At 41.1% G+C, this 25490-nt stretch overlaps 1 protein-coding gene across 1 annotated transcript in view; it reads left to right on the forward strand.

The window, feature by feature from the left end:
- Positions 1-796: 796 nt before the first annotated feature.
- The window catches only part of DGKK (diacylglycerol kinase kappa), a 179140-nt gene continuing 154446 nt past the window's right edge, over positions 797-25490 (forward strand). The window contains exon 1 of the mRNA XM_060087268.1: positions 797-1327. Within this exon, the coding sequence (XP_059943251.1) occupies positions 797-1327 (531 nt within the window). The remainder of the gene's footprint in view (positions 1328-25490) is intronic.

Here is a 25490-nt window from a genome sequence, read left to right on the forward strand (position 1 = left end):
AAAGCTCAGAAATGCAAAAACTGTGGCGGGGGACAAATTTTACTTCAATCCAAAGGATTGAGCACACACACACACACACGAATTTTACTTCAACCCAAAGGATTGAAAACACACACACACACACACACACACACACACACACACAGAGATGCAACACCCCCAACCCCGTGCCGCTTAATTTCTTTTCCTGGGTTAGAAAAAAGGATTACTTGCCCACAGAGGCTTGGAGATGAGGGGCAAGAGGTTGAACCGAGGCTAGGTTCACCTGCTGCTGAGGTGAGAGAGAAGACACAGGATGGAAGCTGTTCTAAGCAGCAGCTCACACTGAGTGGTTAGGGGGATTGCAAAGACCCTCAAGTTCGCTTCTAGCTTTCTTTTTTCTTTTTTTCTTTTGCATTCGCGTCACTAAAGGGTTAAACGCGGCCGGGCTCCAAACACCCCCCCCAACGCCTCCCCACTCCCTCTCCCCTTTTTGTCCCCCCCCCCCCCGCGCGTCGCTAGGAGGTCATCAAGCGCTCTGTCCAGTCCGCGTTCGCAAGCCCCTCTGCTTCCCGCCCATCGGGCCCGTGGCTGCTTACGAAGAGGTGTGCGCTCACCGAGGGGCGTGTTCCAGCACTGGGAGACGCCGAGCGCCCCCGGGTTAGACCTCAGAGCGGAGCCAGCCATGGAGCGGGGCGGGGGAAAGTTTGGCACCCTGGAAGGGGTTGTCAAACTGGGGTGGGCGGGGCGCCCGAGGGTACTTTAGCCCTCCGATTTCAGGGTCGTCCGCTGCCCGGACCTGAGGCGGTGTGCGGCCATGGACCGCGGAGCTGCCGCGGCCCAGGGCACTGCCCCCCCGCCTCATGTTGGCGAGCAGCCCGCAGAGTCTCCGGAGCCGCCGCCGCCGTGGCCGCCGCCGAAGCCGCCGCCGGCGCCGCCGGCGCGAGCTCCTCAGCTGCTCCACGCGCCTTCGCCGGAACCGGCACCGCAGTTCTGTCCAGAGCCTGCTCCAGAACCCGGTCCGGAGGCGACCCCAGAACCAGCCCCAGAACTAGACACAGAAGCGATCTCAGAACCAGCCACGGAACCAGCCCCCGAGCCGGCTCCAGAACCAGCCCCAGATCCGGCCCCTGAGCCGATCCCAGTACCAGCCGTAGAACCGGCCCCCGAGCCGGCCCCAGAACCAGCCACAGAACCAGCCACAGAGTCCTGCCGTGAGCCGGCTCAAGTGTCCCGTCCGGAGCCGAGCCCAGCACCACATCTATTACAGTGTCCGGTGGTCGCTCCAGAGAAAGGTCTAAGGACCTCGCCATCGCCGCGAACGCCAGTGCCGTTGTCCAATATAAAGGTAAGAAAAAGATCCCCTGGGGCGGGAGGGAACGAAGCCAGGCGAGGCCGGATGGCTATCCAGCTTGCGGGACTCTGCGCACCCTTAGCATCCCATTTGGTTGCCACCGACTAGCAAAGATGCTGGGAGAGATGCGGGGATGGGGGAGCCCAGGGGAGTGGGAAGCGGTTGGGAGGCGGGAAGCAACATGTGGAAGTGAGAGTGGGCTGTTTGGGGCTAGAAACGGGGGTGATAGCACCGGTTGGGAGTCGGAGCAGTTTTCCTCAGGAGGAGAAGTGACAGTGGGGTGAGCGCCTATATCTTGAAAAAGAAGAGGAAGACGGACCAGGGAGCGCAAGAGACCTAGAGAGGTGTTAGGGGCTGGCCCAAGGTGCACAGGGACGGGATTAGGGAGGGGGGGCGGTGGGATACACCTCTTAGCCGCGGTCACTGCCGCAGAGGCCCAAGCTGCGGACCAGCAGCCGTCTGCTTGGCCCCCTCCCTGCCACTGGGGAGGGGGTTCCTCAGCTGGGGCGCAACTGGCAATGCTCCAGGGAGGGCCCGGAGCCTCTTTTGGCTGCTGGGCGCTGGTACTCCGCGTGGGGATGAGGGGTTGGGCGGCGCCCACGCGCACTGCAGGGGAAGGGCAGGGTTCGCAGGGGAGGAGGGGGAGAGCATGCGTGTGTCGAAGCCACCATTCCATCTGTCTGCAGGATTTCCCGGCAGGTAGGTGCAAACACGGTGACACAGTGATGGGCCACGTCACAAACGGTCAACCGGCATCCCGCACTGGTGCCAGTTGGAATGGTACAGGAGCCCCAGGTTAGATACACGAAAATGAGTTGGTATTTGAGAGCATGTGAACGGGAACCCTCATCTCTTCCAGTCTTCAGAGACGCCTTCTTAAACGTTGCACTTAGCCAGAAGGAGACCAATGGAGAATCCTCGGGCACCCGCCCACGGGGGAGGGAGGAGGAAGAAGGTTTTGAGTCCTTGCCTTGGACCCTGAAACCCCGAAACCCAGTCTGCTCTTCAGGAGTCTTTCTTGCTTTCTCTGTGCTCCCCCTACTCTTCGTTTTTCCTAAACTTTGTTCCACAAGATTGTGAAAATTATAATAATGCATACACACACCTTCATTTAGCTTCCCCCCAGAGAAAAACAAAACAAAACACAGAAACAACACATCACACCAACGATGCCCGTCCATCCTGCTGCTTAGCAGGGCATAGGGACATGGCTCAGAATCCTTCTGCTCTGGACTGTACACTTGTAGAATGTAGGGGAAGGGGGAAGGGGTTGGCATCTCTAAATGGAAATGGAAGGGTTGGTTGCTTCCTGAGTTATGACTAGGGAGGCTTGAATTTGCAAAATAACTGAAATGATAAATGACTGAGAAAGAGGAACGCTAAAGGGAAAAGTTTCACAGGGATAAAAAGGTGCAGAGGTTTCAAAAGAAATAAAATAGAACTGTAGGAGACTAATACATATATATATATATATATATATTTAATCCAACAACCCCGCTCTCACCAGAGGGTGGATCTACACACACACACACACACACACACACACACGCACGCACGCACGCACACACACACACACCCTTCCTGCAACAGAGCAGCCCTTCCCTTCAGTGATCTCAAGAAGGGAAAGGGCGGGGCAGCTAGACCTAGGAGGTCACCCTAACCAGGTGCTTGCTCTTGTCTTTTTGGAAGAGTTTGCATAAAGCTGGTGAGAGGGAGACCAATAAGGACCACCTGACTTGTGATCTTCTTAAGTGACATTCCGCGCACGTGACTGAGAAACTGACACCTGAGGGCTTAATTACCTGGATAGTCAGCGAATGTATGGCCTCTTTGGTCTCTGGAAGACTGACTGGAGGTCCGGAGCTCCAGGGATGAGCCCTGTGACAGTGGGAAAGCATCTCCCACCAGCTTGACCAGAAAATTTCTATTGCCAGACAGATAAGGAGGATCAAGGTAAGGGGAGGCAGGTTAGCTTCCTCTACATAGTATCCATTCAGGCTTGCTGGCCAACTGACCCACGGGCACTTGGCAGCCCTGGCAGGGGACCAGGATCACCTCCCCCCAGTTTCATTTTGCCAAGTAGAGCTGGTCTTTTGTTCAGTCACTTATCTTGCAGAGTGGGCTTCAAAAGGGCCATATAAATGAACCGGTTTTGAAGGATGCAAAGATCTGGGTAAATGCTAAAATTCCTGGGAGGAACCCTTCTCCAACACTTTAGGTGTTGCTATGCAATTGCTCTCTGATGCAGATGAGAACATCTGATCTTCAGTGATAGGACCAGTCTCTGCTGCATTCTCCTCAGGCAAATAGCACCCATAGCCAGCTGACTTGCATCTTAACATTCAAGGCAAACAGGTTGCCATCTTAGCTAGGGTTGCATTATTCTCAGACACTGCCTCCTTGAGGTAAGCTTTGGGAATGACATACGTGTGTGTGTGTGTGTGTACACACACACACAGAATCTTAGAGCTCAAAACTAAATATAGCTCTCATCGTACAATGAAATCCTACGTGGTAAGACACAGTACCAGTTGCATGAAACTAGCCTGATAAGTCAAAGGATAAAATGAGCAAAACAAGGGGTTTGAATGAGACTACAGATTTCTCCCAGATAACTTTGCCGACCAATACTGCAGTAAAAAAAAAACAACGTCTTCCAGTATGTGGTCTGCTCTCTTTGGGGGTTTCAGAACCTGCTGGTTGCAAATCTATGACAAGCATGAGGGTAGGGACTGAGAAAGGGGGGGGCTCATGTTTTCTTTCTGAATACCTACTTGGATAACAGTCTGTGAACCAAACCTGTCTATTTCCTTCCTTTCTGAAATGGTTTAATTTCCAGGAAATGAGCCGTGGTCTCCCACCTGGTGGCAACAAGTGTAAGTAAAGACGTGTGAATTGGTTCTTTAACAATGCTATAACTCTCTTTGGGGGTGGGGGTTTATATGTAGACCATATTTGCTTTCCTTCACTCATCTGTGGTTGAAGAAAGACAGTTTATATTTTTATTCATTGGGTTTTGACCAGCTATGAAATTATAATCACACCATACAGGTGATTAAAGAAATACACCTTTATGGCTTTTATTTCTGGGTTAGAGAGGGGTCTGTGTATCCCTCACTCCTAATGACTACACAGCAATTACTATTACATCCCAAACCATAACAGAACAGTTTCCTGGTATTTTTTGCACACATTTTCTTGCAAAGTAGCAAGCATTTGCTTATATGACATCTGGTAATTCTTGCCTGACTGCTTCATATCTTACCTACGTCTGAGCTTCTCAACGGTAGATACTGTCTCTCCTTCCCAGTGCCTAATATAATTCAGCCCTCCCTATTTTTGCTCAATACACTTGCTGAAGCTTGAAACCTATCAATTCCATTTTCAACAATGACGTAGAGACTGCTGCTGTGAATGAATTTAAAAAAAACGCATTCTCACTCATTTCAGAGTGAGAAGTAAATGCTTATTTAAGTAGCCTGGAATATATAGCCCTTAGGAAATGCAGTCAATCTCTCCATTTTCAGAATGGATGTTAGAACCATAATTAAGAAGAAAATTACTAACAATTAAAAAAAATGATTTGGAAAGTGTCTGTATCCCCTGCAGTCTCGGCAGCAGCAGACTAATGATGATGTTGTTGGTTTCAGGGGTAATAAATTTTTTTCCTAAGTGAACAGAATATCTGCAGTGACTGTAAACAACTTCAGGATTGTAGTTCTAATCTTTAACCTGTTGAAGGTCAGGATGAAATTACTTTCTTTCCTCATAGGTTCTTTCTCCCCTCCTTGCCAGGTTTTGATGATACCATCTGATTTATTTGGTATATTGTGAGCTCCTGAGCATTTGCTGCAGGATGTTTTAGAAACGATAATGAGATATTTGGCCAGTGGTCTTTCTTTTCTGAGAATACAGTTCTTTTATGTTTATTGAAATCTCCAACTGGGGCTTCTGCAGATCTGCAGCCCAAAAGGCAAGGCTGAGCCATCAGTTACCCAAAGTGCTTCCAAGAAAAGGGGAAAAATCCATAGAGGCCAGGAAAGCATTCAGGGGCATTATAATAAGGATTATATAATCCCTACTTCTAGTATGGCACTTTACAGTTTGCAGAATGCTTTCCTCTGCATTATTAACTCTTTTATTCCCCTGAAGAAGGCAGCAGGGTGGGAGAGTACAAAAATAGAACTTGACACCTAATAGGATATAACTATTAATTTATCTATTATGGATTTAAAAAAATATCCAACATATGGCTTTCTGTGACATGTAGGATCCTCATTAGTCTAAGAACAATCTTTAAGCTGACATTCCATCAGCCTTGATTTTTTTCCAAAGCAGTGATTGCTGTTCCCTGTCTGATACTCCCAGAGGAGGCCATCATAGAACAGGAGCCTGAGAAGGAAGAAGAAGAGGCACAAGACCCTGAACCTATTACTCCCAAAGAAGGCCTTTTTTTTTTTTTTTTTGGAAAGAAAATAAATAGAAATTCTGCTAGGGATACAGTTCCCAACCTTTCCAAAGCCCGCCGACTGTAATTCTCTCAGTGGAAAAATAAAAACTTAAAGCATTTAAAAAGGAAAGCAGCCATTCCTAAAGGGAGATGCCCCCACCCTCACCAAAGCAAATAAACCTTATTCTCAAAATAGAAAAACAAATTTACAAATTTTTTAAAAAAGAAAGGGACAGTGACCCCAGATAATGAAACTTATACCTCCCCTGAAAATTATTTTAAGAAAAAAAAAGAAATTCTAAAGGGAGGAGCTCCTTGCCCTTTCCAAAGCCCATGAAACATACCCCTAAGAGAAAAATTGTTAATGAAAAGGATGATAAATCATCTCCAGGTAAACAGTATTTTTAGCCCTAAATTTTTCTTGAAATTTATAAACTTTATTTGCACCTCATGGCCCATGCCCAATCTCTCACAAAAATTATGGGGGCAAAAATAAGTCTTCCAAATGTTCACCAATCTCACCAAAGCTCCCTACAGTTATTTCTTCCAATTATAAGAAATGTCCAAAATAGGCAAATCCTTAGAGACAGAAAGTAGATTAGTGGTTGCCAGGAGGTGAAGGAAGGGGGGAGGGGAAGTGTGGGTGATAGCTAAAGGGTACAGGGTTTCTTTGGGGATGATAAAAATGTTCTGAAATTAGACAGTGGTGATGTTTGCACGACTTGTGAATACACTAAAAACCACTGACTTGTATGCTGTAAAATGGTGAATTTTATGTTATGCAAATTATATCTCAATTAAAATAGGTAAAGATCGTTCATCCAACTATATGATAATGAACCTACTACCTTCCCACAAATAAGCAAACAAAACAAATGAATAAATTAGGAAAAAAAGAAATTTTAAAAGAGGGGATTCTCTTAAGGGCCTCCAACCTCACCAAGAAAAATAACTGTTATTCACCCCCAATTTTTTTTTCTTTTGAGAAAAACAAACAAAAAAGGAAATCTCTTCAAGAGCAGATACTTTCAAAATCATCAAAATCGATGAAACTTACTAATCCCTCCACCCAGATACACACAAACATTTTAACTTAACAAAAAGAATGAAATATCAAAGGATAGGGTCCCTGATCTTACCAAATCTCCTGAATTTGTAATTCCCATAAAAGGAAAAAAAAGGAACAAAAGAAATAAATCCCCCCAAAGAGAGATTCCCCATCCTCACCAAAGCACATGAATATTATTTCAATTTCTTTATTGAAGTATTTTTCAATTTCTTTTTTTTTTTTAATTTTTTTTAATTATTTTTTTTATTTTTATTTTTTACAATTTCTTTAAGATTTAAAAGAAAATTAATGATGGAAGGATGTGTATATTGGTGGAGGGGATAATACCAATGAAACGAAAACAAAATCCTCTTAAAAAGAAGTACTCCAACCTCGCAAGGACACATGAACTTTTCTGTTCAAACACAACGAAGACAAATGCAGAAAAGAAGAAAACAATAAAAGGAAATCCCTCTAATGAGAGGTGACCTGAATTCATACAAACCCAAAAGCTTTATTTTTAATATAGGAAAATTTTAACTTGGAAAGGTAGGAGAGAAACAGAAACAAAACCAAGGAAACCCTCTTAAGGAAAGATGTCCCCAGTCTCCACAAAGCTCCCTTTTCTCAAAACAAGTAAATACATTTAGAATTAGAGGGGAAAGAAGGAAGAAAATGAATATATTTTAAAAGAGAAACCTCCTTTTTAGGGAATGAAGAAGCCCCCAAACTCACCAAGTCCCTGAATATTTTTCTCCAAGAAAAAAAAGAGAGAGAGAGAAAGAAAGAGGGAGGTGAGAGAAGAGGAGGAGGAAAGGGAGAGAAAGGAAGGGAGGAAAAAAAGGGGGTAGAAAGGGAGGAAGGGATGGAAGAGGAGGAAGAAGAAAATTAATAAAGGGATAATTTTTAAAAAGAAGAAATTCTCAGGGAAGATGAACCAATGAAAATAATGAATGTTTTTGAAAATAATGAATGTTATTCCTGATAATCAATGCATTCCACCCCCCATAAAAAGGAGAAAAAAACACAAAATCTCCTAAAGCTTCTTCAAAGGGAGATGCACCCAATCTCACCCAAACCCAGGTGCCTTATCTGTCTTCCAGCCTTCAAATATTTATTTTTTAATAAAAGGAAAGGAAAAGAAATCCTTTCAAAGAGAGATGTTCCCAATCTTATTTCTTCCAAATAATTTATTTTAAAGAAAAGGAAAGAAAAATCCTCCTAAGAAGGGCTCCCCAACCTCATTAAAGCCAGTGGCCCTTATAGCTCCTCTCCACAAAACCTAGTTTTTAAAAAATGAAAATCCTCCAAACCTGAAGACAGGTGCTCCCTCAACCCTACCAAAAACAATGAACCTTTTCCCCAGAGATGATTTTTAAAGAAAAATCCTTCCATCATAAGAGATACCTTCAACTTCACTAAAATCAATAGACCTTACTCCTCTCCACACCCAAAAGGAAAAAAAGAAAAAGAGAAATTTAACAGGAAAAGAAGAGAAACCCTCCTAAGGCAAGTTGGCCATAATCTCACCAACACCATTGAACTTTATTCCCCTAAAAAAAATTTTTTAAAGAAAGAGCCAAAAAGAGAAAAAAAAGGCCTGTCTTTTAAGAAAAAGTACCCTCTCCACCCACCCCACTCTAAAGACTAGAAAGTATTATACAAAGAAAAGGTAATATCATTCGAGAACAGTACCAGTGAACCTTAAATTCAGCACGTGAGGCTGAAGGGTAGTCAATGTTTAATCCCAGGCTGGCTTCCCTCTGCCCCCAGCCCATTTCTGATTACCTTTCCAATCCGTCATTCAGGCTGTACACTCAGGAAAGGAAAACCCTGTCCATGGAAAACAGAATTAAGAAGGCAAAGCTTCTGAGGATAAATCATATACCTCTATTCCAAACCAAACAGAAATGATTTGGGAATTAGCTGCATCATCATTCTGCTCTAATACTATAGAAACTCAAGAGTTGATGATAAACTTTAAAGCAATGACACGCTTACTATTAATTTTCAAATTAGACAAACACCCCTACCTAGCACAGAAGGAGCTTAGCCAATTCAATAATGGGGCTCTGACAGTGGTTTAATCATGTGCTCACTTAAATGTCTGTTCTCATAGAGTGATAAAGGGCTTGACTCACAAATACATACAATTTGCAAGTCAGATTTATAAGCAGAGAATAAAACTCAATGTTTTCCAAATTTTTAAATTCATTTACTTATTTAAAAATTAAATTGAAGGACCTACTGTATAGCACAGGGAACTATATTCAATATCTTGTAATAACCTATAATGAAAAATAATCTGAAAAGAATAGATATGTGTATATATATATATAATATATAACTGAATCACTTTGCTGTACACCTGAAACTAATACAACATTGTAAACTAACTGTACTTCAATTTTAAAAATGGTTAAAATATTTTAAAAATTAAATTGAGTACCTGCTCTATGTCCTACATGCTTAACACTGAGGAATCCACGGTGGGCAAAATCATATAGATGAGATTTCCTTTAAGCAGCAATGGTAAATGAGGGACCCAATTACCAAAACAGATGTACAGGGAGTGATTATTTGTTTTACCAGATGTGCTTTACCAAGGTATTCACTCAGTCAATTCTCTCAGCATACCTCTTCTTAAACAAAAATATAATGTAATAAAATAATGGAATATATGCTAATTTCAGAGAATGTGGAAAATCATGAAAGCTTCCAAAAAGTAAATAAAAATTATGTAGCACCCCACCATTGAAGGGATAATTACTGTTAATATTTTTATATATTTTTTCCATTTATTTTCTCTGAATATATGCTTATAGTCTACAATAGTAAGACTTTAGGGAATGTGCAGTTATGTCTCAGGCTTCCCCCTGTCCCAGTCACCTTTCCCACTTAATTATTAGATTACGTACATTGTTCTACATTATATTTAGGAAACACTAATTAATTTTAGCTTAAAGTGTATCTACCTGTATGATCTGCTTGATAAACATGTGCTTGAAACATAACTGTTCAGGGATGTATTTGCAGTGTAAAGCAATGAGAGTATACATTTTATGTAGATACAGTTGTTGTATCTACACAAACAAATGTCCCATATATAAATAGCTGACTGAGCTCACGTTTACTAACAGCACTTTCTTGGTCATCTAGATTTCATTTGTCCAGCTAGCTTTTGTGACTTGTGTTTGGAGAAGGAGACCCAGAACAAAATCCACCTTCTTCCTACTGTTAAATTCCCAAAAGGAAAATCTAAATTTCTGAGACTCTATTGGGTCACTTTTAGCCATATGCAAAGATGTACTGATGGTTTTGTCTCTTTAACACAAAGTCACAGCATCATGCTCTTCTGGGTGCCTCCTACCCAGAAGGGAAATACGTATGTGTGAGGACATTAACAACAATTATTAGGAGATAGACTATTCAATTCATCCAGCTTTCATTAACCAAATGTGGTAGAAAATTGAGAGAGTTAATAAACTGTATACAATCCAACCAGGGTTGAATTAGTAATTTAAAAGGCGAGTGTAATGCACTTTTAAGATCAGAATCTTCAGCCTTGTCTGCAGCACTTAGAGATTTTCATCTTCCAAAGCATTACAGGCATTTGCTGTTTAAGCCTTTTGCTTTTAAAGAGCCTGTAAAAGAGATATTGGCCCCTGAGAGCAGGGATTCCCGTTGCCTTGTTTCCCTCCCAGCAGCACAGGGCGAGGCATGTGATACTGTGGGATTCTGAGAGATAGGCATGATGCTCCCACCCAGAGTTTTGTGAGTTCTTCTGAAAGAAGAGGTGATGGGCATGGGGACTGAGCCTGGCCCCTGCCTACAGGAGTAGGAGAGGGCTGGAAGCACTGCTTGCAGGACTCAAGTAAGAACATCCAGAATCCTGAATGTTCATTCATTTGCTTTCTCCTGCAGCTAATATCCCTTCTGGGGTTTTGCAGCTTGAGGCAGGAAATGAAAGGTACCTGCTGAGTAAAATTTGTTAATCTCCTTGGCTGTGAGTACAGATACTTGAAACCAGGAAAATTTTCATTAAGCCCAGGCTTTGTCAATTGAGTCCCCATTCTCCTGAAGTGGCTCCAGCATGACAGCACCATCCTCCAAACCCCAACTCTAACAGTAGTCTCTGCATCCCATTTTAGAATTACCTTGATTGTTAACTTTCCCTTAATAAGTGTCATTTGCATCTATTATCTACCTTTAACATATTATTTCATGGTTTACTTACATCACTGTACATCTCCCTTTCAGTATAAAAGGAAAATGTGATGTAGCTTTACTAAAACAGCTAAGCATAAACAGCAGAGAGGAAAGTAAATGAGGCTACAAAACAAGATTATTGATTTCAGAAAATTAACAAGTTAGTGCCCTTCTCACTAACCTCAATTAATGCTTACTGTGACAATTTCCCTCCTGCCAGGCTTGAGTAGAACATAACTTTTCTCTTACCCATAATTTGGATATTGTTGTCACTTTCTCCCTCACTTTAATCGGCTTGACTGTTAAGACTAATTAAAATGATAATTTTGGCGTTTGCTGTGGTCTCCTTTGCTTTAATGTACTCAACTCGGTGACAAGACCTCCAGGGCATTTTTGTTTGTTTTTGGCTTCACTTTGGTTTCACATGGAATCAAAGCAACCCCTCAGTGGCTCTCTTCATGGTGTTCCTATTATATTGCTTCTCACTAGTGAGTCCTCTGTCTAGAAGTTCTTGGAAAAGTCTTATTTTGTCTTTCCATCATCCCTCATCAGAACTAAACTTTTAAAAGTTTTTTAAAAAGAAGAAAAAGTCTTTCCTTCTAATGGTGCGAAACAAAGCTAGACATTCCCAGGCAGCTTGAAAGCCTGTTTTTTTTTTTTTTTTGGTTTGTATCCACTATAGTAAAAGCATCATTGTGAACTACACATATCTGCTAATTAGTTCATTAAATGTTAATAATTAGGCATTGGTGTTTTAAATGCTTTACAATATGATACATATTTGGAGGACTGTTACATAAGTATTTTAGAGTGTTTTACTGGTATTTGAGGAAACTGGTTGGGGGTTTGGAAGATGCAATGGGAAGGCATTATTACTTTTTCAATTGAGAAGAATGGAATAAAGTTGCCCACTATCTGAAATTCACTATCCAACGTTTTCGGAGATGGACTAGATTCAGATATGAGGGATTACCTGATAGCAAATTCACGTTGACATAAGAAATTTAGGGGAAAGAATGAAGTTGTCTGAGGTAAGTGGGAACAATATATCTTCCTCAAACCTAGAGAAAAGTGGAATTAAATTAAATTAAGCAGTGACAGTGAAAAATATCAGATAGAGGTGCAGCTATGCTTGATTTGGGCAGGTTAGGCCAGGGCCTACAGACAGGAGAGTGAGGTATATGGACTTAGAAAAAAGGTGACTTTGATAAAATTGTAGAGTACAGACTGAAATCTTGTGGAAAATAAAGTAGATTGGGGAAAGTCCTATTGAAACTTTGAAGGCAACCTGCAAAATTGTGTATATCATCTGATTCATAAAGTATAACCATTGGAGGGCTGTTGATTAGTAAAATAATGACTGAAGCAGAGGGTTGGCTGATGGGGCATATACTTAAACACTACAAGACTTTCAATTTCCTTGTATACCAAATTCCAGACTGTCCTGAAAGGGACCTTTGGAGATCAGCTAGTCCAGTGTTTTAAAAACCTTTTCAGCAGTAGAATCTTTTTATGTTTTTCTCAATGAAATCAAGTGAAAGCCTACAAGAAGTATTTCATTAGTCCTCCTCTATGCTAGTTTGGGTTTGTAACTGACATGCCTTCCCAGCTCTTTATTTTAAGCTAATAGGAAAGTGAGTTTGTACTCCCTGTTTATTACTGATTTCTTAGCAAGGATGCTGGTGAGGTAGGAATACACTGTATAGTAAAAAGAAACAAGTCAGAGTTTAACATTTGGCCTAAAATATTTCAGAAAGTAGATAATACTGTCCTGGAAACATGTCATTTTAGAGTTCCTCCCTCCTCACTCACCCTAGGAATGTATTACAACTATCTTATAAAGTGGGTTGTCATAATGTACACTGTCTTTGCTTGTAGGAACATTTTTATTATTGGGGATTGTGTTCCTGACCAAGGACACCACACCAAGTAAATTGTAGATATAACTAAAAATATGTAATAAAAGCTAATATATAACTGTAAGCTTCTGTAATAATTTAAAACAACAAAATTGTTCCAACACCTATAAAATGGGCATAAATGTACCATACAAAATGATTTTGTAAGGGGCCCAAGTGTACTATAAAATGTACATGCAGCACATAAAAGAGCCAATTCTACATGAATTTAATCCATTGTTATTATTTACTTAGAATTTGCACTCTGCCCGCATCCAAAAAGGATATAAAGTATCCTACAAAATTAAACACATATAAAATAGGACAATTAAGCACAAATAAAAACAGAACAAAACCAATTCAAAGCAGTGGTGAATGAGACTTTAATATATGCTAGTTGTAATAAACCCTAATTACACATTTAATTAGCAGTACTTTTGTTTGCTGCCTTTGGTGGTAGAAAAACTTTGGGGAATGATTTGAATGACTCAGGCCTCTTAAAGTTGGTATCTCAGGAAGTCTGAGCTAATGCCTCTTTTTTTTTTTTTTTTTTTTTTTTGCGGTATGCGGGCCTCTCACTGTTGTGGCCTCTCCCGTTGCGGAGCACAGGCTCCGGATGCGCAGGCCCAGCGGCCATGGCTCACGGGCCCAGCCGCTCCGCGGCATATGGGATCCTCCCAGATCGGGGCACGAACCCGTATCCCCTGCATCGGCAGGCGGCCTCTTAACCACTGTGCCACCAGGGAGGCCCTAATGCCTCATTTTTATGCAATACATCTTCCTGTAGCAAGCTGCAGCAACCACAGAATGAAGAACTAAAGGTTGCCAGGATTGTGGTATAGGTGTTAATTAGCTGTCCTAATTAACATAGGTTTGGGTTGTTTTGGTGTGCCTGAATTTTTCTAATATTCTAATGCATGTATGCAACTGTGAGGCATATGAGTATGGAACCTTCTCAAATAAAATTCTATTTCAAATAAAATTTATTTCTGAAATAAGTCCAAATGGTACCTTGTAGCCAGACATTCAATAGTTTGAGCTCTTTCTTGGATTGGGAGTTACTTCACATTGATTCTAGGCCTGATTCCACTTTACATAGCTGTGTAATGTGGGGTAAATTGCTTAATCTTTCCATGGCTTAGCTTTTGTGTCTCTTAAATTAAGCCAGTAATGTGCAGCTGACTCAGCTCAGCTCAGCAGTCTCCTCCAGCAAGTCTTCACTGTTATCCCATCTAGGCTGGGTGCCCTTCTTCTGGGCTCCCATACCACCCTGTACAAAATTCTGCTTCTCATTTGCTTCTCATAAACTGCGATTATCAACTTGAATATCCCATTAGTACTATAAGGATAAAGCTCTTAGGGCCTAACATACTGCCTGCCACTCAATACATGGTGTCTGAACTACTTTATGAAAATGCCATAAAGACTGAATGAGAAATTAGATTTGAAACATATATTTCAAAAATAAGAAATATGCAAATGCTAGCTTATTTTAGTATTGTTTGTATATATGCCATGATATTTGCTATCATCACATTCTACCTTTAGGTATGTAGGTAAGTTTTAATATATTCACCCCTCAAAAAATGGACTTAACAACTCAGGTGCATTACCAGTAGGTGATGGTAGGCAGGGCTGCCTCATATCCTCCCAGAGGGCTGTAGTTTTTTCTAACTCAAACGGAGGGACCCTACACATTAGTAGCAGCCGTGTATTGATCACGTGGACTTGAATTACTAGTCTTTGGTTATATGCATAGTTAATCTTGACAAAAATGAGAATGATGAGTTATCTAGTCAGTTCTTTTAAAAAACAAAATGCAAATTTTTTTTTTTTTATTTTTATTTTTTTTTATTTTTGCGGTATGTGGGCCTCTCACTGTTGTGGCCTCTCCCGTTGCGGAGCACAGGCTCTGGACGCGCAGGCTCAGCGGCCATGGCTCACGGGCCCAGCCGCTCCGCGGCACATGGGATCCTCCCAGACCGGGGCACGAACCCGTATCCCCTGCATCGGCAGGCGGACTCTTAACCACTTGCGCCACCAGGGAGGCCCAACAAAATGCAAATTTATTAAAACACTCAAGTATAGCAACACTAAAGAATATTATACTTAATTATAGTATATAGAGAGCAGGGTTAAACACATAACTAGGTACCACTTGGTAGTCTTTTCACTAATCTTAACTGTTAATTAGAATTTAATCTATTTATGGTATTCTTTTAACCATAATTGAAAAACTCCTGACTCATTGCCTTGGTGTTAAATTTCTCCTGTATCTGACACTTGAATTTGGAGCTAGGTGTCAATATGACTATTCTGAGGTTCTCCCTTTCTTGTGAGGAATAAAAAGCAACAACTAAGCTTTGATGTCCCCTTGGCAGTCCAAGTTTTATCCAAAATAGCTTTCTACTAGTTACAGGAAAAGCCTTAATTTGTTTCACCAATGCTCGAGCACCCTGAGCTTGAAAATGATCTGATCAAGAAAGTGAATACAGAGTCTCTACTTAGACAGCAGGAAACCCTAATGGCCATCTTGTTTCCAATCAGAAGGAACTTTTCCATTAAAGGAGGTAGAAAACTTCTACCCTTTCTAGAATAGCTACTGGGCAGGATCACCACATAAAGTTGTGCAGGTTGTACACTATGTGAGAGTGCCATGACTAAGGGGAACACCTTTCACAAAGTAGACATCATATAGATAGATGATAGATATAGATATAGATGATATAGATATAGATAGATATTTATTCTAACAGTTTTCCTGCAGATGGCAGTCAAGTGCCTCATGCTAACAAAATCAGTTGACCCCTGAACAACTCTGAGGTTAAGGCCACCAACCTTCCACGCAGTCGAAAATCCTCATATAATTTATAGTTGGCCCTTCATATCCGGGCTTCCTTCTTATATGCACTTCCTCCATATCCAAGGTTCCACATCTGTGGATTCAACCAACCACAAATCGTGTAGTACTGTAGTATTTACAATTGAAAAAATTCCACGTGTAAGTGGACCCGCACAGTCAAACCCATGTTGTTCAAGAGTCAACTGTATTATGACAATTTTCTGACAAATGGAACTAAAATATCTTTAGCAAATGGTGCCTTTTCCTGATGTGCCTTATGGGCTGATACTGATACTAATTCCTTACATTTAAGTACAATGGCTCCCTTTGTAACTCCCTAGAAGCCTATAAACCATATGCTCAGAACTGATTTCCAAAATATCCTATTTTATTTCATATCACATTTACCTTAGGCATCATTTTATGGGCCCAGCATGCTTCCACTGTGCCACTCTGCTAGGTGTGACCATCACTTTAAAACAGAAAATTGTGACAAGGATTTGAACCAGGAATTTATAGGGGAACAGTCATGGGCAGGCATGCATCCACAGGTACACAGTGGTACATTCGCTCCCAGGAACATACCCAAGTATACATACTCCAATAGCTGAACAGCCTAGTAGGTAGACACAAGTGCACACGCATGTGTGTGCGCACACACACACACAGATAAATAGAGATTTAGTTGGACATTGAAGCATATGAAGGAGGAGGCTCTGGCTGCTCACTGTGGCACTGAGCTCTTGCCCAGCTCTCCTATTTAACCTATTTTCAGCCTGTTTCACTCTCACAAGGCAATGAGTTCCCTAAAGTTTACATGCTCTCATGTGAGTTCAATTCAACAAACCACTTTTAGGGCATACTAGTGACAAAGAACTGTGCTAAGTAGATATAGGAACCCACTCAGTCTTGGAAGGTTATTTGAGGGAGGTGAGATCTGAACTGTGTCTGAAGTTTAAGTAGGACTTTGATAAGTAAACATGGGAAAAGAGACAGGAGGCAGAGGGACTATCTTAAGCATAGACATGGAAGAAGTAGAAAGGGCGATGCTCTGAGAATCCCACAAAGACGTTTGCAACATTTAGTGCATCAGGAAGAAAGGCTAGAAAACTTAGTTGGGAGGTAAATTGCAGAGGGCCTTGAATGCCAGGTGAAGGAACACGTGTTTTATTCCATAAGCAGTGGAGAATCATGGAAGGTTTTTGATTAAGAGTAACATGACTAGGCTTAGATTTAAGAAAACTGTCAATATATAGGATGGGTTAGCCAGGAAGACTCTAGAGAAAGGGGCATAAATCTATGCAAGATATATTGAGGACCTAATGCAATCAGTATGGGAAAAAGTGGATAGAAGAGATGCTGTTGGAATTTGGTTTGTAATTGATTAAGAGTGGATGGTGGGGAAAGAGAAGAATGGAAGGTGACTCTAAACTTTCTAGCCTGGAGTTGTTAAAATTATAAAAAAGACAGGAGCAAGAGCAGGCTTAGGTAGTTTCCAGAGGAAGATCATGAGTACAGTTTTGGAAATTTTGAGTTTGAAGTGTTGGTTATGCTCAAGACAGTGATTAGAGAAGGATGAGAACTTAAGGGTTAAAGGACCAAAGTATGTATGTTTTACCATGAAAAGTAAGCAGAGTGGAAAAAGTTTGTTGCTCCCCCCACCACATGCACACTAATTGAAAGCAATGAACAAAATCAATAGAATCAGATAATGGAAGAGACATGAACATGGACAAATAATATTTGGGGAAATAGGCAGAGAAAAAGTTATTGATTTCAAAGTTGAAGTATTGAGCAAGCAGGGAGAAAGAAGAGAATGTGTAATTTTTTACAGGAACATTTTCTTTGAAAGTGTCAATCCTGAGTAATTTTTTTCAACAATTTTTCTATCCTCTCCTTTAGCTGTTTTCTCTTTGTTTAGAAAAATCCTCTGAATGGTCTTGAAAGGAGAGGGGATATTGTTCATGTGTTGTCCTCGGATAGAATGCAAGTAGCTTTTCTCTTATTACCCAAGTCTTTATATGTAAGCCTAGAAATATAGTGTGTTTTCAGAAACCAGTAAGGTTAACAGTTATCTAGTTATTAATAGGAGGAGCATGAGAACATTTCTCTTGTGTTAAAGAAGAATATATTCTCTATAACAAAGATTCTATTTTAAAGCTCTTCATATATAGTAGGCACTTAATAACTGTTGAATTTATAAGAAATAACAAAACAGTCATAGATAGATAGATAGATAGATAGATATAGGTGTAGATATATAGATATTAAGATATCTCCAGAGACAGCAAGCTAGGATATACTTAGGGTATTGTAAGATTAGCTCTGAAAATGTTGAGGGGAGGTGGGGACTTTCTTAAAGAAAACTATTCTTACCAGGTAAACTTTGTCTTTTAGGTATGAACTGAATAATAAGCCCCTTAAAATAGCGGCAGACAGTGGAGGAAACAAAGGGCAAGTCAGATGGAATAATCAGGGAATAAATTGACAAATGTTTGAAAGTGTGAACTGAAAGCTTGGTAGGCCCCCAGCCCTTTGCTAGTTGGTGTGGAAAGAGCAAGGGTAGCTATGAAGTCTGCAATCTCACTTGGAAAACAAAACATGTACACCAGAGACAGGTACATAACAATACAAGAAAATATACGATTAGGTTACAGCAAGTGTAGGTCAGAGAGTAATGCTGTATGATTATAAAAGAGGGGAACAATAAGGGATGGAGTAGTTAAGGAAGGCTTCCTGATGGAGGTGAGATCAATCAAACCTAGATCTGAGAGCAACATACACAAAGACTTGGATGCAGCAAGGACTCTATTTAACTGATGTCAAAGAGTTTTGAGAGAAAGGCAGAAGGATTTGGACTTTATTCTGTACAGCAGGGTATTATTTAACGTACTTGAGTAGGAGAGTAACATAATAAAAGTAATTTTATCTGATATATATTGTGATAGTGAGGAAGATAGATTGGAGGGGGATAAGATAGGAGGCAGGGAGATTACCTAGGCTGTTGCAAAAATCCAGGTGAGAGATGATGGTGGCCTGCTTATTGAAAGCAATGATGATCATTCGTTCATTCACTTAAAATCATTTCTTGAACACCTACTCTGTGTCAGGCACTGTGCCAATAACTGTAAATTAACTGAAGGAAATTATAGCTAAGTAAAGAAAATAAGACCAAGTATACAAATAACTACAACCCCAAGTAGAAAATGACAATGGCCATGAGAGAAACTCTGAGTTCAAAGGAGATAAGAACTGATTGGAGCCTAGCAGGATGGGGTAGACTTGAGTTCGGAGGTGAGTAAAAGGACATTCTAAAAGTTTTCTTATTTGAGAAAAGATGCTGGGAAGAGTGATAAGAAGGGAATTCTGGGCAAACAAAACAGTGTGAGCAAAGGAACCAAGGTGAGAAAACACTGGGTATTTTTTTTTTTTTTCCTGTACGTGGGCCTCTCACTGTTGTGGCCTCTCCCGTTGCGGAGCACAGGCTCCGGACGTGCAGGCTCAGCAGCCATGGCTCAAGGGCGCAGCCGCTCCACAGCATGTGGGACCCCCCCAGACCGGGGCACGAACCCGTGTCCCCTGCACCGGCAGGCGGACTCTCAACCACTGCGCCACCAGGGAAGCCCAAACACTGGGTATTTTTTTTTGGAGACAAGAGGATGTGAAGCTTGGGGATGCAGACAGAAATGAAGAGCTAGGAGAAGGTGAGGGTAGGACAAGTGAAAGGGGGTGGATGGGTAAGGAGGAGGGGAAATGGTCAGGGAAGATAGCATAGGACATTAATAATTTCTAATGTTCTTTCTGCTTTGCTACTCACACTTTGCTCAAACTCTGTCTGGATCCTTTCCAAGGGTCTGGGATGCTTTTGTTTCATTCCTGGACTACCCACTTCTATGCACCATCTTCTCTGATGTGGGAGCATAAGGTCCTGACTGATAGAGGTGCCCTAGTCTGAGAAAGGAACTGATTCCCGCATGCATCTCATACAAGGCTAGTTTCGACACTAAGTAGTATCTATATGCAATCTTTGGTGTTCAGGGACATCTCTCAGTCTCGGTTTTGCTGCCTGTATATACCTGTTTGACATACCTTTGGAATGCCTTGTCATGTGTGTAAGGAGCACTGTTCCTAATTTGCTTCTCAGTACATTTCAAACTGAGCCTTCAGAGACACTTCTCAATCAGTTACGTTATAGCCATAAAATGTAGTGGTCTTTCTAGACTATTACTTGATATTTGTATCATACTCTACAGCCTTCTAAAATACTTCCATATTTCCCATGTCCTATGTCCTTGAATTTTCACCACAACTCTGTAAGTGGTATTGGTTTCATCCCTATTGTGCAGATGAGAAAAATGAGACTGAAGGATAATCAGAGTCAAGATTCAAGCCCAAGGCTCCTACTCCAAAACCAATCCCTAATCCATGTCAGGCTAGTTAGTACCAGGTTTTAAAAGCAGTCCTCTTGAGCCCAGAAATGATATAGGTTACTCTAAACAAAGTAGGATAATGGGGGCCATCTGCCTTTATCTCAGGACTAATTACCTTCCTTAAAGCTAACCAAATCCACAGGCTTAAGATGAGACACAGTTTTAAGGTCGTTGTTATGGTTGTTTCATAATAAACTCTTTTGGATGCTTATAATGATGATTCATCGTGTAAATAGTTTGGGACTTCCTAAGATCAGAATGCTCAGAAGGTTCTATAATTCTTAAGAGATTAAAAACACACCAGTCTAGAGGTTTGGGCACAGAATTGAGATTTAAGAGGCTGATTCTATTCCTAGCTGTGCCTTTGTGATTTGAGGTAAATCCTTTAACCTCTCATTTATTTATCCACTGGTAAATAAGAATAATTCCCACCATATACTAACTGGGAAGCACTTTAAAATTCTAAGCTCAAAGGCATTTTAAAGCCTTAAAACTTCTGTAAGCACTTTGCACAGCTTCAAAATGACTGTGACATCAATACACGGTGGAATTAGTTCATTAAAAACGAGTATATGGAGACAGGGTTAAAGCACAGATTTCTGCCTGCCTACTACTGTTTTAATAGGCACAGCTAAGCTCTGTGTTCCCCTTTCATATCTGCCACAATGTGGTGTTGCCACAGCAAGTTGGCTCATCCTGCATGCCGTCTCCTGCAGGGTCATATGTCACTACAACTAATATCCCTGGGTAGAGATTTTTCTAAGGTAGAAGCCTAGTGGAGAAGGTTAATTCTCTATTTCATTTTTCCCCTTTGAAGGCTGGATTGTGTGGAAGGGAAAATGTTTTAGACTTTTTGTAATAATACTTCTCTGTCCTATGCCTTAATGTTCCTGTCTATAAAATGGAGTTACTAAGATCTGCTTCTACCTGCAGAGGCAATATGTGAACCTAACTGTGGGAGTTGCAGTGTAACATAGTGAGTTTCACAGTCAGACACATTTGGGTTGAAATTCCAGCTCTGTCATTTCCTAGCTCTGTGACCTTGGGCAAAGACCTTCACTCACCTCTCTGAGTCTCATTTTCCTCAATTATCATATGAAATTAATAATTCCCACTTTGTGTGGTTGCTCTAAGGATCCATGGCATAGAAAGTGTTTAGTTCAGTGCCTGGTACCTGGTTAGTTCTTTTTAAAAAATGGTAGATGCTATGATATGAAAGACACTGGTTTCATTTCAAGCAAGTACTATACTCGCTCACTGTCTCTGCTCCCCTTCCTGTTCAAAAGGGGTGAATGTTCCACGCAAAATAAGGAAAACATGGGAACAAGAGTGTCTATCATTGCTTTTTAACACTGTATCTTAATATCACAGTCATGGACCCCCTTTACTTACTGCTGTTTTCTTCTGGTTAAAGGGGCATGTCAAGAGAGAGACTTGCAATTCAATTCAACAAGTATTTTTGAGCACTTAGTAATCGCATCTCTGACTTCTTTCATAATAAGTTCTCTCTTCTTTCTATAATTTATTGGTAATGGACAGGTATTTCATTCATATTAATTAATTATAGAATTCTAAGTTTCTAGTTAATTATTTCAGTCCTTCCTGACATTTGAGTCACTGATACCTCTCAAGATTTTTTTTCTCCCAGAAAAGCAGCAATTTTAATTTGAAAGCAATTTTATGTCTGAGTGAAAGAGAGGAAAAAGGAAGCCCCGAAGAGCTGCAGGGCAAAAATCATTCAGCTGCAGCACCCTATCTCTGCAGACCTGCAGAGACAGAGAGAAAGAGCGAGCGAAAGAGAGAGAGATAATGGATAGATAGATAGATAGATAGGTAGAAGATAGATTAGATAGGATAGATAGATATAGATATAGAGACAGATAGATACATAGATAGATATAGATGATAGATAGATATATAAATATATAAATAGATGATAGATGATACATAGATACATAGAAATGATATATATATAAAGAGGTGATAGGTGATATATAGATGATAGATACATAGATAGATCTAGATGATAGATACAGATAGATACACAGATATAGAGATAGATGATAGATAGATAGATAGATAGATAGATGATAGATAGATAGATGATAGATCGATAGATAGAGGTAGAAGATAGATTAGATAGGATGGATGGATGGATAGATAGATAGATAGACAGATAATCTCCAGGTTACATAGAATTGGCACCAATTTAATTTGGGCGGGCCTCCAGCAAGAATGTCGGTAACACTTGAGTGATCTTCCTTCAAACATCAAAGATGATGATGAACTTTCATGATAAAGGAATGAGAATTTTCAAAGTCTAGTGTTAACTTTATTCCAACTTTTGAAGAAGTTGCTGCAGAAACCTAAGTCCTGAAAGAGACTTTTTTCACTTGGAGACTCTCCTAGGGGGATTTTTCAAGCAGATAGGATTTTCCTAGTACTGCTTTATAATTTGAGATTGCAGCATAGCAAACATGGCAGGCACAAACTCTGACGCATGGATTTATATCTACGAGGAGAAGTGGAGGGAGCAAGGATGTTTATGCACTGATATTACTACAATATTTGCTATTAAGAGACATGAGCTCTGATATCAAGTTTGGCTGCATTGACAAGGTCTCTCAGATCCTAAGGCTCCTCATAGCAAACGATATCATGTATAACCAACTCTCCATCTCTAGGTGAAATTAAGACAGATTTAGGTATTTAATCCATGAGGCCAAGTAGCCTTGAGATTTTATGGAGGAGACTCATGTCTGAGCACGTCTCCTGTCTTCTGAGAAATTCTTGGACTCTGTAGTTTAAAAATAACATTAGAATTCCAAAGATAGTCATTTAGATACTGTTGTGGTTAAGTGGTCGTATTTGCTAAGCACACACCTCAGAAGACAGGCAAATGATTATAAATAACAGTACAGATGCAGCACTGCACTTCTGGGAAGCATGAACAAATCCAGCTTATGTGTCATCCTGCAACAGGATCAAGTTCTGTCCACAGATGACACTCAGTGGAAAGCTACCACTTAAAACCCACTAATGGAGCAAGGAAGGCAGTATCAAAAAGTCAGGGCAGCAACATCTGAGTTCCCATCACACCTCAACTCCTCTGAGTTGGCACTCTGTGGATTATAAATGGAAGCTGGAAATTCAACAACCGGTATGTGATGAGCTGAGGTAATCAGAAGCCTACAGGATAAAGAGAAGCTTCCAAGATACACTGAAACATAGCATGACTAGACCTTGGACTTCTAGCAAATGAGAGTGTATGTACAGGCCATTCTAGTCAGGAATTCTCAGAAATAGCATATCTTTTTACATATTGATATTTGCTACTACAAATATAAATCTTAGTAGCAAAGTTATGAAAAAAACCTGGCATGAGTAGTGGATAGGGCCAGCCTCAAGGATAGGGTTCATGTGTAGAACATGGAAGAGATTGCCCCCACACTAAATATTTACAGCCATGCGTATACATGACTAGTCAATACTCTCACCTGTGCCACCTTCCAGCATGAAGGACAACTATGTGTGCCTTGTTTTTCAAGTCCACATTTCAAAAGGCTGATATACACATTTTCTATGATTTGGGGGAAGTGGAGAGGAAGAGAAAAAGGAAAGAAAAAAACACCACACAAACCTAGTCATCCTTTCTAGGCTGAAGTCAATCCTAGGAACTGACTCTTGGTTGCCAGGGGGAGTTTTATGGAAAAAGTTAAAGTAGTGTAGCTGGAGAAGTCAGGCATGAAAGCTTCAACTCACTGTAGGAGCTGTTTAATCACTCTACACTCTAAGTGTGTCTGAGCAAGGGTGGGCATCATACCAACAGTGTAAACAGTAGCACTGGGGTGGTTGTGAGCCAGCCTAGCTCTTATGACCAGAGTGCTTTATTATTGGTTTTTCTTTCTAGGGAGCCTGGTAACTGGGGTATATGCATGACACATTGCATTCTTTGCTCAGTGGCAGCATAGGGCATCTGTTCTCTGGCATGTAGCTTCTTTCTAAGTCTGGAGTGGAGGGAGGAAAAGCAAACAATTAAAGTAGTAGTTGGCCTTCTCTTTCCTCAGTGTCTTCTAGTCCTATTGGTGTTGAACTTTGTCTTAGCTGTTTTAATCAAGGCTTCCACCACAGCAGACATTTCCTTTGTGGGATGGCTGTTGGTGGGGCATTTGGGTAAGTAATCACCTTCAGGCAGACCTTTCCCAGTTTCCGCTTGAGGAGGGGAAATGTGGGAGGAGTAAGGGAGGAGAGGAGGCTCCAAGTGGGTAATATCTCAGATTCTGCTATTTCCCCCTTCTGACCACTCCCTGGGCTGCCATCCTAAGGTGCACATGGTTCCTGAGTTTTAGTGTCACCATGTGGTTTAGCATGTTACTCACACTCCAGAGCTTGGACTTCCTGCCTAGCAGCAGCAATGTAGTGGTGACCTCAACAAAGAAGGAAGTTGATATTCTTTGTGAGAAACAAACCTAGTGTGGGCAGGCTGCTGATGCTATGGGCTGATGACAATGACCTCCGCCTTAACCTGCCCCTGCTCTAAGAGAAAGGGCCCAACAAATCATTATAGGTAAAGATAGTACTCAGTTCATTCTAATATCCTGACAATTATTTTGTCAGGGTGGATACAGAGGCACCTCCCCATCTCTCCCAACTTCACATGTCCCTGCAGTTCCTCTGGGGCAGTGAAGATCATTATTTGTAGCGAATCCTGCAGGAGGAGTTTCAGGTCAGGGGGCAGGTTGGAGCCCTTAGCTTTTATGGAATGCAGCTTGGTTTACTGTTGGGGCACCTTCCACAGTGACTCATAGTAGGCGCCTGATCTTCTGACTCACCACTATTAAGGGAGCATGGTCATCCAGTGCTTATTATGAGCCCCTGATAGCTATGCAGACTTTACAGACCCTAAGAAGTACAGGAGAATCTATTTTGAATCTCACCACTCCCTACTGCACCCCCTCTATGCATTATTGAGTCCATTTGTGGCTTGCTGTATACTTATGCACATTCATATGGATTTGCCCCTGCTGATGTATGTGTGCTTCTCTTCCTACCAGTGTGAGTTAGTGTTTTTGTGTAGGAGTCCAGCATTATATTTTTAAGTCAAGTCCTGTGAGGGGTATTCTCAGGAGAATTAATAGAGCAATTTGTTTAAAAAGAACTTCCCACCTCCAGATGTCCCTAAGCAGACCAAACTGATTACAAAAAGGACCAGTTCAAATCAGAACTCTTTGAAGAGTTCCCAGAAGATCAAATAGCCCAATATCAGATCAGCCATTTGTG

The sequence above is a fragment of the Mesoplodon densirostris genome, chromosome X (genome assembly GCF_025265405.1).
Source record: "Mesoplodon densirostris isolate mMesDen1 chromosome X, mMesDen1 primary haplotype, whole genome shotgun sequence".
Lineage (NCBI taxonomy): Eukaryota > Metazoa > Chordata > Mammalia > Artiodactyla > Ziphiidae > Mesoplodon > Mesoplodon densirostris.